Source organism: Leguminivora glycinivorella, chromosome 22 (genome assembly GCF_023078275.1).
Source record: "Leguminivora glycinivorella isolate SPB_JAAS2020 chromosome 22, LegGlyc_1.1, whole genome shotgun sequence".
Taxonomy (NCBI): Eukaryota; Metazoa; Arthropoda; class Insecta; order Lepidoptera; family Tortricidae; genus Leguminivora; species Leguminivora glycinivorella.
In genome coordinates, this window is record NC_062992.1 from 12,756,652 (window position 1) to 12,774,801 (window position 18,150).

The window sequence follows — 18,150 nt, forward strand, 5'->3', positions numbered from 1 at the left end:
GAACGTAAGGGGATTGCGGACCAAGTCTCACTCATTTTTATCGAGTGTCATTAATTCGAACTATGACCTCATTTGTTTATCTGAAACATGGCTGAACCCTGACTTTTATAGTAGTGAGTATTTTGATAGTAGGTATGAAGTGTATAGACGTGATAGAACAGGGCGTACAGCGCAGCGCGGCGGGGGCGTGCTGGTGGCAGCGCGGCGCGGGCTGAGTGTGTCGCGCCGGGACGAGTGGTGTGCGTCGCCGCGGCACGAGGAGCTGTGGCTCACCGTGGAGCCGCGGGCCTGCGCCGGCGCCGCGCCCCGCTCTCCGCGCGCCTCGCCCCGCCATCGCCAACCGGCCGGCCGGCCGCCACTGTTGCACATCGCTTGTGTTTATTTCCCGCATAATGATAATCACATCAATTCTCTGCGTTGTTTTTTTGATAATGCCGCTAATTTAATTAACACTTATCCGGATGACATTTTCGTTCTTGTAGGTGATTTTAACGTTTCATATGCCTCTTGGTCCTTGTGCGCCGATTCACATCGCCTCAATATTGAAACGTGTGAAGATCCAACTGCCACAGTTCTCTCCGATTTTATAGCTCTGACTTGTGTAGGTCAATTTAACACTTGTTTTAATATAAATGGACGTGTATTGGACCTGGTGATGGCCAATGTTGGTTGCACTGTCGGCGCCTGCTTGTCACCACTTACGCCGGAGGACCCTCAACACAAAGCATTAAATATTTCACTGGCCCTAAACTTGACTAGTTTTTTACCATGCTTAGCGCCTAATCAGTGTTCTAGACCGATTTTTTACCGCGGTAATTATGACCTTATTCGCAAGGATCTGTCGGAGACTCATTGGTCGCATTTGAATAATATGAATGTTGAGGATTCTGTTACGTATTTGTATTCGGTACTTAGAACACTTATTTTGAAACATATTCCTCATAAAACCGTTAATAATAATACTGGATACCCTCCTTGGTTTTCTCGTTCGCTAATAAGACTTCGCAGGCAGAAGCTGTCAGTCCATAAAAGATGGAAAAAGTATGGCAACCCTCTTGATAGGGCAGAATTTGAATTATTAAGAAAAAGGGAACACAAACTATCTACCGAATGTTATAACAAATTTATTTCATTAGCTGAAGATCGAATACACAGTGATCCTACTTACTTTTGGTCGTTTATGAAGTCAAAATTTCCTAGTAACTGTGTACCCGACCAAATGTCCTATCTTGGGGAAATTTCGAAAGATGGACCGACTATTAGCAACTTTTTTAATAATTATTTTAATTCTGTTTTTGTTCCTGGCTCTTCTGTGTTGCCTGATTATTTACATGTGGCTAATGAGTCCCCTATTGATATTAGTACTGTCGATATTTCGGAGGAGTGCGTCTTCAAGTTTCTGGAGAGAGTAGATATTAGGAAGGGTAGCGGTGCGGACTTAATTCACCCCCTGTTTATTAAAATGTGCGCTCGTGAATTGGCAGTACCTTTAACCCAAATTTTTATTAAGTCTTTAGCCCATGGTCACTTTCCTTCTAGTTGGAAAAAGGCCTTGATAACGCCTATTTACAAAAGTGGCGATGCGCACCTAGTAACTAATTATAGGCCCATTAGTAAACTGAACATATTTGCTAAAATCTTTGAAAAGATCATATACAACAAAATTACTTCTACTTTCTCTCAACACATTGCGCTAAGTCAACACGGTTTTTGTCAGGGTCGGAGCGTAGATACTAATCTCCTGACATTTACCGATTTTATCATTAACAAAATATCTTCTGGAGATCAGGTGGACGTTGTGTATACCGATTTTTCTAAATGTTTTGACAAAATAAATCACAATCATTTGCTTAGAAAACTCTTTGAGCTCGGTATACACGGCGACCTCCTCAGATGGATAAAGTCCTATCTATGCAATCGTAGCCAAGCAGTTGCTTTAAAGGGTTTTACCTCATGCTTCCTTCCTATATCTTCCGGAGTGCCTCAGGGGTCTCATCTAGGTCCACTATTTTTTATCTTATATGTTAATGACATGGCAACCTGTTTCCGGAACTCTGAACATCTCGTCTACGCTGACGATACTAAAATATACAAAACTGTATCCTCGGAGGCAGATTGCCATGCATTACAGCACGATCTCGATAACTTTTCCCGTTATTGTTCTGAAAATCATCTTTTTTTAAATACTGAAAAGTGTTACGTAATAAGCTTTAATCGTAAACACGATCCTCTCATTTTTAATTATACGTTTTCAGGGAATAATATAACTCGGGTATCCTCAGTCAGAGATTTGGGTGTTACTCTGGATTCACAATTAAATTACAATTTACATATTGATAATATCTGTAATCGAGCGTATAAAAAATTAGGTATGATTCTTAGGATTGGCCAGCCCTTCAGGCGGCCCAACACTTATAAACTATTATTTTTTTCGTTTGTTAGGAGCATTTTGGAGTTTGGTTGCGTTGTCTGGACGCCGCAGTACCAGGTCCATATTGATCGACTGGAAAGGATCCAAAATATTTTTCTCAAGTCTCTGTGTTACAGAACTGGTAATTATTTCGAACGAACTTCGTCTGCTGCAAAGCATTTTTGTGTCCCTTCCCTTAGTAGTCGTAGGCATTATTTAGATGCAATGTTTTTATTTAAAATTCTTAAAGGCGTGATAAAGTGTCCGAACCTTTTAGACTTAATTACTTTCAGTTGTCCGCGACACCCCCTACGTCCTAGATCTCTATTTCATATTAGTTTTGCTCGTAAAAATTACTCAAAGCACACTTTTTTCAGACGAGTCCCTAGTTATTATAATAAGTATCTATTTGACATTGATCCTTTTAACACTTCTTTGTGTAGTTTGAAAGTTTTACTCAAGCGAAAAGTGTTTTAGATTTAGACTTAACACTAGTATTACAAATAAAAAACCTAAGTGTACATTTTTGTTCGGTTTAATATGAGTAACTAATATTTACCTCCTCTAACTAAATTAATTATAATTGTATCCGATCGTAGTAAAGAAAATGTATTTAGTCTAATGACTGTAAAAATTCTTAAGTATTACCTACTGTTCATGATTTCTTTTGCTTACCTATTAGCTTACATACCTAATTTTGTTAGTATGTTAACAATCTTTATATTCAGTAATGAACCTCCAGGTCTTTTTTTATCCAAATTACTTAGTACCTACATTGTAGTACACCAACTCATTTGTTTATGTGACTGTTTGTGTTCTAAATAAATAAAAAAAAAAAAAAAATAATAAATATTATAGGACATTATTACGCAACAATTATTGTAGTGTTTGAAATATCCTGGTCACGGCACCAAAATTGTAACGACACCACTACTTAGTTTTGATTGTGTATCAATAGAATAGAATAGAAGAAACTTTATTCTGACTTTATATGATTGTGTATCAAGCATTATAGCTATCGGTTAGGCACTGTGCCGAAACCAAAGTGACTATCATTATTAGCATATGGAAATTAAAGTTTGTACAAACCTGCAGCATATTTAAAGGTTCATTAATGGTGACAGGCATGGATATCTGACTGAGATCCTTGCCGATATTCTTGTACAGCAGGTTCCAGAGACTGGGCGACGCTGGCGTGGGCCTGGGGCACGGCAGGCGGGAGCGACGAGTACAGATGGTGGTGAGCGGCTCTGAGCCGTTCTGGAGCGGGGTCCGTTCTGCTGGGATCACGGCTGATGCTGGAAAATTAAAGTTTATTAAAGCATAGCTTATTATAAAAACCAAATACAACTATTAGTAGCAGTACTAGTAAAACACTTTATTGTACCAGAAAGTACGAGAAGAAAAAGCTTATCATTAGTACAAAGCCGAAATTATCCCTTTATCGGATCTCTTCCAGTTAACCTTTGAACAACTGAAGAAGAATTAGATATGATAGGTGTGGCATACAATAAATACTTTTTGTTATTCCTTATTGTAATACTTTATGGACATCTTGACAGTATGTCTGTCTGTCAGTTTTTGAGTTTTAGCGAAATAAAGCGTTTGTGTTATCTAATGAAAAATGGAGTATTAATTAATTACTCATTCGACATTGCTACAAATACAACAATCTGGCGACGAGACGGTCACGAACAACGTGTTATAAATAATAATTAACAAAAAGGAATGTGTTATTTGTGTGAATAAATTGTCAAATGTCAATGTGAATTTTTGAATGTATAGTTTCGGGAATTTGATTTCAAATTACTAACAAACGACAAACGGGAATGGACGCTCTCCTGAAGTCTGGAAAAAAAGCTTGGATTCAAACTAAAAAGAAAGATGAACTCATTATAATAGCAAATTCAGTTGTGAAGGACGAAGATATTAAATTTTCCAACGAAAATTCGGTTGAAGAGATTAGACGATTCCTTCGGGATTATATTGAAGAACAGGAGGAATATAGAGAATGCACTGCGGAAAAGCACGCATATAAGATGAACTCTATTTCAAATTTGGAAGTTTTTACAGGAGGAAACTGGAGGGCTTATAAACAGCAGTTGGAATGTTTTTTTTTGCTGAATGACATAGATGTCAATAAAAAGGTGCCGCTACTAATTACAAAACTTGGAGCGAGTGTCTACGAACTCCTTACGACCATATGCACTCCAGAATCACCAGTAACTTTATCATACGACCAAATTTGTGACAAATTAGAAAAACATTATCATCCCGTTAGAAATTACGCACTGGAACAGGCTGAATTCCGAAAGAGAAACCAAAAGAAAGAAGAAAATTTGGACAAATATATACTCGAATTAAAGAAATTATCAAAAAATTGCAATTTCAAAAACATTAACGATGAGATCAAAGAGCGACTTTTTAATGGCACTTTTCATGAAGCAGTGAAGTTTGAAATGCTTAAACAGGCAGACCTGCCAATGGAAAAATTAGTAGAAATAGGAAAAACCGTCGAGGCCGCATATAACTTAACATACAAGAATGAGGAAAAAGAGACTCAACCGCAAATGTTTAAGTTAGAAAGAAACAGAGGCTATAGTTCTAGACATGATACTACGAAACCTAAACAACAGGCAGGAGGAAGCACTGGAGTTTGTTTTTGCTGTGGAAAAGAGGGCCACATGAGAGCCGAATGCACATTGCGTATGAAATTCTGTAGTGAATGTGGTATAAAGGGACACATTTATAAAATGTGTAGCCGGAACAAGGGAAATTGGAGAATAAAAACTCTAAATACGGCTGATGAGGCGACCACTTGTTCAACTGGAAATGAGGAAAAATGTGAGGAGAAAAAGGATACACCAGAACCCGAACTCTATGATATGTTTTGTTTTAATGAAAAAGGGAGGATTCCTTCGGCAAAGTTAAGTGTTTACGTAAGTGGTAAATTGTTGGAGTTTGAGGTTGACACCGGAGCAGATGTAAGTACCATTACTTATTCAGACAAAGAGCAATATTTTTCAAAGTTAGAGATAATTCAACGTAACGTCATTTTCACAAATTTTGACAAGTCAACCTCAACGCCACTGGGTGTTCTGGAAGACTTAACTTTGACGTTTGGAACTATCAATGTAGAAAAACAAATATTGTTTGTTGTAAAAGACGGGTTACCTAGGATTATTGGAAAGAATTGGCTCTCTGCGCTTAAACTTTGGCCCCCTACTTTTGAACAAAGAGTACTAAGTGAAACTCATTGTAGAGAGAATTTGACATCTGCTATAAAGTCAGAGTTCAATTCTGTTTTTGAACCTGGGATGGGGGATTATAAGGGAGAGCCAATTCACTTGGAGATTGAACCAGAGGCCCGACCAATTTTCATGCCTGTACGGTCTGTACCATTTGCCCTTAAGGACAAAGTAAAAGATGAGATTGAGCGTTTAATTCAAAACAGACGAATCGTTCCTGTAGAATATGCAGATTGGGGTACTCCAATTGTACCCGTTTTAAAGCCAGATGGTTCAGTTCGTTTATGTGCGATTTTCGCATAACCATAAACAAATATTTGAAAATTGATCACTACCCATTACCAACAATTGACCAAATTTTGATGAAATTACAAGGAAATCAATATTTCTGTGAGTTGGACTTACGTGAAGCTTATTTACAAGCTCCACTAGACGAAGAATCACAAAAGTTGGTGTCAATTGTTACTGAGGAAGGAATTTTCAAATATTTATTTTTACCATTCGGAGTCAGTACAGGACCGGGTTCATTCCAAAGATTAATGTCGCAAAAACTAAGTGGTTTAGATGCCATTGTCTACATAGATAACATATTTATTTATGGTAAAACATTAATGGAAACCTATGAGAGGCTGAAATTAGTATTACAAAGGTTAAATGATTCAGGCCTAAAAATTAAGTTAGAAAAATGCAAATTTTTTGAAGAAAAGTTGGATGTTTTTGGATTTGAAGTTGATAGGAATGGTGTTAAGGTAATAAAGACTAAAATTAAGCCCTTATTGTCATTACCACCACCAGAAAATGTCAAAATGCTCAGGTCATTCCTCGGAAAGGTAAACTACTACAACAGATTTCTACAAAACATGGCAACTATATTGAAGCCGTTATATGATTGCCTAAAAAAGATAAATTTGAGTGGACACCGGATTGTGACATAGCATTCAAAAATATTAAAACTGCTTTAGCTAATACAAGCTCATTGTCACATCTGGATAAAAATTCACAAATTATTCTTACTTGTGATTCAAGTGATAGTGGTGTAGCCGCAATACTGTCAGTTAGAGACAGTAACAACATTATCAAGCCAGTGGCGTTTGCGAGCAGAAAACTAAATGATACACAAATAAAATACCCAATTTTGGAAAAAGAAGGTTATGCCATTATATTTGGTGTAACTAAATTTTATGAATACTTATTTGGTCGTAAATTTACCTTACAAACTGATAATGAAGCTTTAGCTAAGATATTAGGCCCTAAATATGGTATCCCTAAAATGGCAGCAAAACGGCTACAATATTGGTCAATATTTTTAAGTGGTTTTGACTACCAAATTGAGCATATAAAATCCAAAAACAACCCAGCAGACTATTTGTCGCGCGTGGTTATGAGAAATGAAAATGAGAACGATAGAAACACCGAAATACTCGAAAAAACTTTTGAAATTAACACAATAAATTATATAAACAATTCAAAACTTAAAACGTTAAATTGGGAAACTATTCAAAAAGAAACAAAACAAGATACCATATTGTGTAACTTAATTCGTTTTTGTAGAGATGGATGGCCTGATAACAATGATTTAGGTGCAGAATATGATTGTTATTTTTCAAGAAAAAACGAAATAACTATAGACCGAGACTGTGTGCTATGGGGTTATCGAGTCATCATACCTTGTTCGCTAACAGACGAGATAATGTTAGAACTGCATGCCTCTCATCTGGGTATAACTAGAATGAAAGAAATAGCGCGCTCCTACTTTTGGTGGCCAGATTTAGATAAAGATATTAGTGAAATAACTAAAAATTGTAAGATTTGTTTGCAAAATCATAAATTACCTGAAAAAATTAAATTAACACCTTGGCCTCAGCCACCAACTGTCTGGCACAGATTACATGCAGATTTTTTGGGTCCTTTGTATGGAAAAATGTATCTCGTTGTAATCGATGCCTACTCTAAGTGGCCAGAAGCTTTTGTTATGGCCAATATAACAGCGCGAAAAACGATTGAAGTGTTTAAAAGTATTTACGTACGTTTTGGTTACCCACTACACTTGGTGACCGACAACGGTCCAACGTGGACTAGTGAAGAGTTTAAAAATTTTTGTAAAATTACGGGCGTAAAACAGAGCTTCAGTCCACCATATTATCCACCTACTAATGGATTGGCCGAGCGTTTTGTGGAATCGTTTAAGTCACATGTGATAAAAATCGTTGAGGGGGGTCGTTCGCCGGAATACGCATCTAACTTATTTCTGTTTGATTATCGCAACTCGATCCACAAGGTGACCGGCCAAAGTCCGGCAAAAATAATGTTCGGTAGGGAGCTGAGGTGCCGTTTCTCCCTATTAAGGCCTCATCCTGTAGATGCCCTAATCGATAAAGAGCACGTGAGACAGTCCCTAATAAACAATAATACTAGAGAAATATTTCTATGTGGCGAAAAAGTTATGGCGAGGGACTACCGTAAAAATAAAAAGAAGTGGTCACTTGGAGTTATAACACATGTTGTTGTACCTGGTGTAACCTATGAAGTCGAAGTGGAGGGGCAAAGGTGGAAACGGCATTTTAACCAGCTATTAAAATGTAGCCAACTTTTAGAGTAGTTTATTCTTTAATATTTGTTTTAGTATGTGGGGAAGAGTGTGGCATACAATAAATACTTTTTGTTATTCCTTATTGTAATACTTTATGGACATCTTGACAGTATGTCTGTCTGTCAGTTTTTGAGTTTTAGCGAAATAAAGCGTTTGTGTTATCTAATGAAAAATGGAGTATTAATTAATTACTCATTCGACATTGCTACAAATACAACAATAGGCATCCATCAGCAGTTCTCGAAAAGATTGTACAAGAATTAAGGAAAAAGTTAAATTTGTTTTTATTATTCCTTTTTTGTTACCAAGATTTATTTCATGAATTGAGATTTTAGTAAGTTTTATTTGGTCATTAATGTTCTCTAGTATCTATATTTAATTATAACAATTATCCTGTATCTTACGAAAGTCGACTTATATCAACTAAATGTTGATAACAAAATAGGATCTATTAAAATTTGCCAACGTGGCTATGTACAAAGTTATCGGGAACTGCTCCCATACAGTACAAAACCGCGCAGAAAACGTATTAGGATTAATTGTATGGTTCTCCGTTACATCTTAAGGCGGTGTTATTGTTTATGTTACGTATGGTGTATCGTTAGTGTAAGGAGTGACTGGTGTGATTATTGCACAGTTGAGCCTGTGTGTAATTAGCCAACATCTGAGGTGTTAGAGGTAGCCGCGACAGTGAACGTCTAGTCCTATAACATCCGTAACTAGCTATTAGTTTCCTACATTATTACCTGAGGAATCCCTGTCGTGTTTTCACCCATAAGCTATTATTGCATACCATACGCTTGTTAGATTGTATAGAGATAAGCCACAAACCACAACACAGATAGGAAGAATCACTGTACAGCACAGAATTATAGTTAAGCCAGAATGAGTAGTTAGATCAAAAAGTGTGTCCACATGAGAGGTCATTGTTTGGGCTGGTGTCCCTCTCGCAATTACTGACAATGTCATCATTATTCAGTGACGTCATCACTTTCATAAATTGGGGATACCAGTCAATTTTCAATTTTACTACCAAATCTACTAATACCCAATTGAAGGTTTTTTTAATTATACAAATCTTTGATTTATTGGCATTATAATTATTTGCCAATTCTTTGAAATATATCGAAACCCTAATTTGAATATAACACTAAAATAATGTAAGACGTTATAAAGTCAGGTAATATACAGATAAAAATACTACTACTATGGTAACCTCATTAACAGTTGGCCACACGTGCGAGAGGGACACCAGCCCAAACAATGCCCTCTCATGTGGACCGTTTTCGCTAGTCTGATACGATCACCTTTCTGTCTCAGTGAGAGGTTCAATTTAGGGCAAAAAATGTGATTGCGCTGTCCCCTGTAAAGGTCTCTGTACAGTTGTCAAAACTTTCTGAAGAACTCCTAGGTGTCTAGTTTTCACCCATAAATATAGATTTGCTAGATTGTTTAGACAGAAGGTTCTAAAAGCCAATTCACAGCTCTTCGCGGTTCAAACACCCAACCACTGACGTATCCTTGTATCACTCTAAGACCAAATTAAATTATTTCATAGGAAATATTTTAATTTGTGTTTTTAGTAGATAATTTAATTTGGTCTTAGAGTGAACATGGTGGCGCCATCTCTCTTCGCTAGCTCGTAATCACATGGTTTGGTTCAGTTAGGAGGTCGAACTAGTTCCGGTTCTACCTCAGAGATGGCCAGGAGGCGCCATAAACCTTCGGTAATTGTGTCATATGTATACTTGACGACCGGTCTGGCGCAGTCGGTAGTGACCCTGCCTGCTACGCCGCGGTCCTGAGTTCGAATCCCGGTAAGGGCATTTATTTGTGTGATGAGCACAGATATTTGTTCCTGAGTCATGGATGTTTTCTATGTACATAAGTATGTATTTATCTATTTAAGTATGTATATTGTCGCTTTTCACCCATAGTACAAGCTTTGCTTAGTTTGGGGCTAAGTTGATCTGTGTAAGGTGTCCCCAATATTTTTTTATTTATTTATTTATACTTGGAAATTTCGACCCTTGCCGCCGTGACCGGTTGGCTGAGTTTAAGTTTAAGTGGTTTAAGCATCCGTGGCTATAACGGAGTACGCTGGTTCGAATCCAGCATCGGACACTTGGAGGCCTTGGTCATTTTTTCTTTGTATATGACATTTATTTCAGTTTATATCCTTGTATCGTGTTATACCACTTATAAAGAGACTATTGTTTCCCTGTATGGTTCAAGAGATAGATACAAGCCACAACACGTATAAGCGGACTCACTCGCACCATCTGAGTTGTCGGAGCTGGCGGAGCCCTCCTCGCTGCTTAACGAACCGGCTTCCGATGAAGAATCTCCGTCAAGCTCTATTACTCCCGCCTGAAAAAAGTTTAATTAGAAAAGGGGATCAAAAACTAGTTGCACTAAGGCATAGTATATTAAAGAGTACTATCGTACAGTATGGCCACTCCCGCTCCCCGCTGAAAGTGCCGCCCACCCCCTCTCGGTTACCTCACAGTTACCGCCTGTCAAAAAAGCGAATAGTCGACCTGTCATATTTCACTCATACAAGCATAGTACGCGTTCGCCTACACGAGCTTAGACTGTGCTAGGAACGCGCCTCTTTCATATATTTCATCACCCAAGTATCCGAGGTGTGATTAAGGTAATCTCCAGTCATTAAATTAAGTAAATGTTGTCTGTGATTTTAATTACATACATTCGGAAACTAATTAGAACACATCCTAAGTAATCGTGTGCTTACGGAATTATTAGACTACAAATTAGATTTCTAATCAAACTTTTTTAATCTCATCTAGCGTAGACATGGCTCATTGTTTCATTACCTGTTTGGTATCATGAAGTTGGTAAATTGCGGCGTTTTTAATTGGTAACGTAAGTACTAGTTAAGCTAAAACATCTCATACGCTCCAACACTTCTCCTGCTGAAGGGAAATGAAAAGATAGGTACTTATATCCATAGTAAAGATACGTAGTACCTTATTATAAAATAAAGGAACCTTTGATAAATAGTCGGTCTTAATAAAATCCATTGAACTCACCTCATCAGTAGCGATGATCTCCGCGGGCTTCAGATCGTCATGTTCCTCGGCGTCGAAGAACTCCGAAGCTGACACGCAGGATGAGCTGTAGCTCAAGGACTGGGGAAACGGCCGCGGAGCATTTCTTTTTTTTTGTTGATATTTTTTTTTATTGTTTTTGGGAATTTTAGGTCAATTGTACTCAATCACGAGTACTTTCAATCTCACTGGGAGACAAAAAGTGTCCCAGAATTTCCATACATTTTTGTTACATTCCTCTTTTGTTACCCCATACAACATGTACGGAAAATGGTAACAAAATAAGAAAAAATCGTATGGGACAATTTTTTTAACTACTAGGATTGAAAAGGCTAGTAATTCTGAGTAGAAATAGCATATCAAAAATATCACACTTCATAAAAGTGGCAAAAAAAAGAAATGCTCCGCGGCGCTTGCTACAGGGTGGACTACAATTACATTACTAGCTGTTCATGTTGAGTATTATATATGAACTCACCTCATCAGTAGCGATGATCTCCGCGGGCTTCAGATCGTCATGTTCCTCGGCGTCGAAGAACTCCGAAGCTGACACGCAGGATGAGCTGTAGCTCAGGGACTGCGGAAACGGCCGCGGCGCTTGCTACAGGGTGGACTACAATTACATTACTAGCTGTTCATGTTGAGTGTTATATATGAACTCACCTCATCAGTAGCGATGATCTCCGCGGGCTTCAGATCGTCATGTTCCTCTGCGTCGAAGAACTCCGAAGCTGACACGCAGGATGAGCTGTAGCTCAGGGACTGAGGAAACGACCGCGGCGCTTGCTGTAGGGTGGACTACAATTACATTACTAGCTGTTCATGTTGAGTGTTATATATGAACTCACCTCATCAGTAGCGATGATCTCCGCGGGCTTCAGATCGTCATGTTCCTCTGCGTCGAAGAACTCCGAAGCTGACACGCAGGATGAGCTGTAGCTCAGGGACTGAGGAAACGGCCGCGGCGCTTGCTGCAGTGTGGACTACAATTACATTACTAGCTGTTCATGTTGAGTGTTATATATGAACTCACCTCATCAGTAGCGATGATCTCCGCGGGCTTCAGATCGTCATGTTCCTCGGCGTCGAAGAACTCCGAAGCTGACACGCAGGATGAGCTGTAGCTCAGGGACTGCGGAAACGGCCGCGGCGCTTGCTACAGGGTGGACTACAATTACATTACTAGCTGTTCATGTTGAGTGTTATATATGAACTCACCTCATCAGTAGCGATGATCTCCGCGGGCTTCAGATCGTCATGTTCCTCGGCGTCGAAGAACTCCGAAGCTGACACGCAGGATGAGCTGTAGCTCAGGGACTGAGGAAACGGCCGCGGCGCTTGCTGTAGGGTGGACTACAATTACATTACTAGCTGTTCATGTCCAGTGTTTTTTTTTTGTTTTCCGTTAAATTCGACACGTCGTTAGGTTAATTATAAGGAACCATCCTGTATATGACTTTTAGTTAAATTCGCAAAAAAAAATCATCGTTTTCATACATAAATGAATTAATTAGTGTGAGAGACCCTTAACCCTTAATTGGACAGTGTTCGCTGTGGCGAACACACATTTTCATCTTTGTTTATGTTTCTTTCGACTCAAATTGTAGCTTTGTATTGTTTTAATTGGTAGAAAATTATTTCACTACTGTCAGAATATTCGTATGTCAGCAGTGCACGCAAAATCGCTGCAAGACGGCAACCGCGAAGTATCATCAAGTTATTTATGAAATTATATTAGATTTTTATTTTGTCACATTAATAAAAACGACAGTTAACGGTTACCAATGAGGTAATTAATCGTACTAAAGAGTTTCTAGTTTAGTGTAAGTCTTAATTTAGTGACAATGGCACTTATAAATTCATGTTCGTGGTACCGAACACTGCCATCTTCACAGTGAAATAGTAGGTTTGTTGCATGTTCGGTGTGGCGAACACCGCCAGCTACGCAGTGTTTGAATTCCAGGGTTGCATGTTCGGTGTGACGAACATTGCCAACTTATCGGTGGACCTTATACCAAAATATTTATTTGACAAAAGAGCACAAAGCTAAATTAAATTACATTAATATGGCGTCTAAATAAATAAAAAATAATAGCCAACTCTAACCTAATTACGAACATCCCGATGCAAAAGTACCTACCCGTGTTCTTGCTGCGCTACCGTGTTGAACCGCGATGGATGTGCATCAGGAAGGTCCTACAGCGAGGATTCAGACCCTTTTTCCTCATGAATCTTCCCACTTCCCCAAAAATACTTTCTAAGAGTAGATTCATCCAGCATCATTCATCCAAGAAAAAAATTCTCAATACTCTCATCCGAGGTTCGCTTCATTCAAAGTGTAGTTAGGCGTGCACTTTTTGCCTTCGGTGTCAATAAGTCCAATGGGCCTGATGGTATTCCAGCTATATGCTGAAAACGTGCGCTGGGGAGCTTACCCCAGTTTTAATTCTCGTTTTTTGGCATTCATACTTCTCAGGTAAATGCTCGTCATCCTAAAAGACAGCTTGAGTCCATCCAACCGCAAAGAAGGGTGATCGTACAAACCCTACACACACTGTCGGCCCATTGAGGCCCTGAGGAGAGAACCTCTCTTCTCTCCGAGGCAATGAAGTAAGTGGTTAATAACCAGCTCTTGGCAAACCTGAAGAACACCAGATTATAGTGACCGACAATACGGCTTCCGCCATGGTCGTGGCGCTGGTGATCTTTTGGTATACTTATAGTCGGGCCACCGCCATCGCCATCGAGAACAAGGGAGAGGCACTGGCAGTTAGCCTAGATATCGCTACCTAAGGCTTTTGATAGAGTTTATCATAAGACGCATCTCCCCAAGCTACCCTCGTACGGACTCCCAGAAGGGCTTTGCACGTGGGTCGCCAGCTTTCTACCTGGGCAAAGCATTTCCGTTTTCATCGACGATCAATACTCAGAAATCCGGCCCATTAACGGAGGTGTACCTCAAGGATCTATCCTATCACCGACCCTGCTTATCCTTCATATCAATGATAAGCTAGAAACTAGCAATATCTATTGCTATAGTTGTATAGTTTGACCAGTGATTACTTAGGGAGTACATCTGAACGTCTGCCAAGTTACACCAGTATGCGTATGACAGCACAGGTGACAGCCAGAACACAGGTCGTGAACAATGCCTATCGTGAGCAGGTTTTGGAAATCAGAATGCAACTTGAGTCTCAAATCGATGACTCTCTAGAGCAGGTATCCGAGTGGAGTAAACATAATCTCATCTAGGTGAACCCCAGTAAGAAGTTTTGCACATTTTCCGCAAATAAAACCCCATTTAACATAACATAGCGCCTAAATTCCAGGACATTCCCCTTACCGTGTCCAAGAGTACCGGGATATTCGGTGTCAACATTACGAAGGAGGTCTAGTTTCAGGGTCACAAAGTACAAAAAGGGCACACAAAGTGTAGACAATATTTTTATGTTCATTTTCTACGAAAAAATTGTATGTTTCTTGACATTTATATAGCAAATTATTTCACACTTTTAATTCTTGATTAGCTGGCAGTGTTCGCCACACCGAACATAATTTTCCTGAAAAACTGAAAGATTATGATTTTTTTCATTATTTTTTCGGGGCTTCTTATGACCCATAAAAATAGTATTCAACAAAAAAAAACCGGCCAAGAGCGTGTCGGGCCACGCTCAGTGTAGGGTTCCGTAGTTTTCCGTATTTTTCTCAAAAACTACTGAACCTATCAAGTTCAAAACAATTTTCCTAGAAAATATTTATAAAGTTCTACTTTTGTGATTTTTTCATATTTTTTAAACATATGGTTCAAAAGTTAGAGGGGGGGGGACGCACTTTTTTTTCCTTCAGAAGCGATTATTTCCGAAAATATTAATACTATCAAAAACGATCTTATTAAACCCTTATTCATTTTTTAATACCTATCCAACAATATATCACACGTTGGGGTTGGAATGAAAAAAAATATCAGCCCCCACTTTACATGTAGGGGGGGTACCCTAATAAATCATTTTTTTCCATTTTTTATTTTTGCACTTTGTTGGCGTGATTGATATAGATATTGGTACCAAATTTCAGCTTTCTAGTGCTAACGGTTACTGAGATTATCCGCGGACGGACGGACGGACGGACGGACAGACAGACATGGCGAAACTATAAGGGTTCCTAGTTGACTACGGAACCCTAAAAACGGTATTTTTAATGTTTCTATGTCTGCCAAATTAAGGGTTAAGAATAACATTCAAGTTAGTGTCAAGTGATTGACGGCACATGTCAATACAAATAACATTAGAAATTGGTAAAGGTTGTCACACACGTGTTCAGTAATTGTCTTTATTTTTTGAATAACTCGAATGAATGAATGAATGAATGATTGATTTATTCACAAGAACATACATATAAGATACAGGGCATGCACTTATATACTATATTCTGCCATTCGGCATGTGAAATTTGATTGTATTCATGCAAGAAACAGAAGTCCTGAGCTACGTTTTCGTGCACAAACACAGGTTTGACATTGACTGCTGTTATTTATGCCAAAGAACAGTTGATACCAAATCTAATAATCAAACTTAAAACTAAAGAAATCGTCTAGGGAATAAAAGCAACAATCACACAATAACTTATACAGTTTGTTTTTGAAATCCGTATAAGTAAGGGTCTTTAAATATGCTGGAATTTTATTATATATTCTAATACCCATCGATAACCGTAAGAGTTAAGGTGCTAGTTTCTTAGAGAAATTAATTGTATTTGATCTAAAGAGCCTTCCCTTAAAGTTAACGGAATTCAATAAAAACAGGGTGTATGACTTCGCGCCATGTTGCGGAATTTCACTAGAACTATTTTCTTTATACTAAACTGAACTGACACCGCATACATGAGGATAACAGCGCCCTCTTGACAATAATCATATATTTCTGGGTCGGCATGTGCAACGCGCATGTGACACCCCTTGAGTTGCAGGCGTCCATAGGTTACGGTGACCGCTTTCCATCAGGCGGACCGTATGGCCGCCGACGTGGTATACATTTCATTAAATCTTTACACCTATTCGTTGCCAAATATACATTTTGTAAATCTAATTAGACGTAATAAAATAGTTGCAATTAATTTTAAATGACTGAGTGATCATAATATCACTGACATCCTGTTTTCACACGTCTACCTAGACTGAATATATTTAAGGGACACACTATTGTATACCAAGATCTTTTGTAACCATATGTTCATTGTGAATAAACGATTTCATTCATTCATTTCATTCATTTATTCATTCATATAAGAAAAAAAAACTAGCTATTCGATGCGGAGGTGTTGTATTTAATTATTTTTTAACCCCCGACGCAAAAACGACAGGGTGTTATAAGTTTGACGTGTCTGTCGGTCTGTCTGCCCGTCTGTCTGTCTGTCTGTCTGTTTGTCGGTCTGTGTGTGTGTCTGTCTGTGGCATCGTAGCTCCCGAACAGATGAACCGATTTATATTTAGTTCTTTTTTTGGTCTGAAAGCTGAGTTAGTCGGGAGTGTTCTTACATGGGTAAGGTTTCATGAAAATCGGTCCTGTCATTATACTTAGGTACAAGATAATTTTATAACAAACACATAATAAAAATAATACAGAACAAAGCTTACATAGACGGTATACTTACTTGGTCGGAGTTGTTGACGGACGAGATTTCGGCGAGGTCTGAAGCGTCGTGGATGCGCGACAGCCGGGACCGCAGTTCTATAATATTTAACACTTCATACGTCATTATTTTATAGGTACTTTGTGTTAAAGTTTATATTACTAGCAATTAGTCGAAGAAATTGACTGTCTAGCAGTATACGGTTCAAGTTTTGGTTGGGCATAGTTATGCTTAGAGTAATTTCCTGGACAGGTTTTTTTTTAAATTTATTTATCACAGAAAACACATTACACAAATCATGATTTAAATCTTCGCCAAACTGCACAGCAGATTGTTGGCGAAAAGAGACATTCTTTTTACATATATTTAGTAACTTAGGTATAGGTATTGTTAGTAACGTTGTTAGTATTTTAAAATTGTTCTTAATTGAAATAAATATTTATGACCTGGGGCCCGTTTCTCGAAAGGTACAAGCCTTGTATTACAAGTGCGCGAACTGTCAAATCGTATGGGTTGTCATGGAAACACACTTGTAATACAAGGCTTGTATAGGTAATTCCACGGAGGTTGAAGTGAATGATAACTAAGTTCTGTGATGATAACACACACAGCTAAATGAAGATTAGTACTGATTGCAAAAAAATGAATGAATGAAATGAGTGAGTGAATGTAAAAAAACGATTAATATATTTTTGAAAAACATAATTATTTATTGATATACTTATCATTAATGGTATTAAAAGCAGTAAAAAATAATGAACAAATCCTTTTATAAACCACCGTCACTTGGCATATCTTCATCTGATTCGTTAGGATTGATTGTAAGGTTTTGGTTTTCGGTTAAATCATATCATAGGTTCCCTTTCCCTATATCTTTCTTCGTTTTCTTGGGTTTTTCTGAAAATACTGTGAAACGTTTCTTTATCAAGTGCTGCTATTTCTTCGTTTAATTTTCTCATGACGCTATTAAATGTGAACTCAGTATTACTAGCTGGAAGTCGCGGTGGCACGAATAAAATTTTGCTAAGGACAAACGATATTATTCTATTAAATTAAATTATCCGGTGAACTTTATAGCTCGTATGAAATTTCACTTCCAAATAAGTATTCAGCTACTTATCGATATATTTTATATCGAAAGGATGTCCCTAGCACAGATCAAATTCCCTAGTATGTTAATTAACGTTATTGCTACTGCGACTT

General features: G+C 38.2%; 1 protein-coding gene across 9 annotated transcripts in view; it reads right to left on the reverse strand.

Annotated features, from left to right (window-relative positions):
• LOC125237828 (oxysterol-binding protein-related protein 3-like) overlaps positions 1–18,150 on the reverse strand; it is a 107,390-nt gene that overhangs the window by 13,710 nt on the left and 75,530 nt on the right. For 4 of the 9 annotated variants that reach the window (XM_048145033.1, XM_048145034.1, XM_048145027.1 and 1 more), the window contains 4 exons: positions 16,969–17,060; positions 12,538–12,672; positions 10,522–10,618; positions 3,500–3,708 (listed from right to left, as the gene is read on the reverse strand). In XM_048145033.1, coding sequence (XP_048000990.1) covers positions 3,500–3,708; positions 10,522–10,618; positions 12,538–12,672; positions 16,969–17,060 — 533 coding nt within the window. The remainder of the gene's footprint in view (positions 1–3,499; positions 3,709–10,521; positions 10,619–12,537; positions 12,673–16,968; positions 17,061–18,150) is intronic. The other 5 variants (XM_048145031.1, XM_048145030.1, XM_048145029.1 and 2 more) reach the window with 4 other exon arrangements.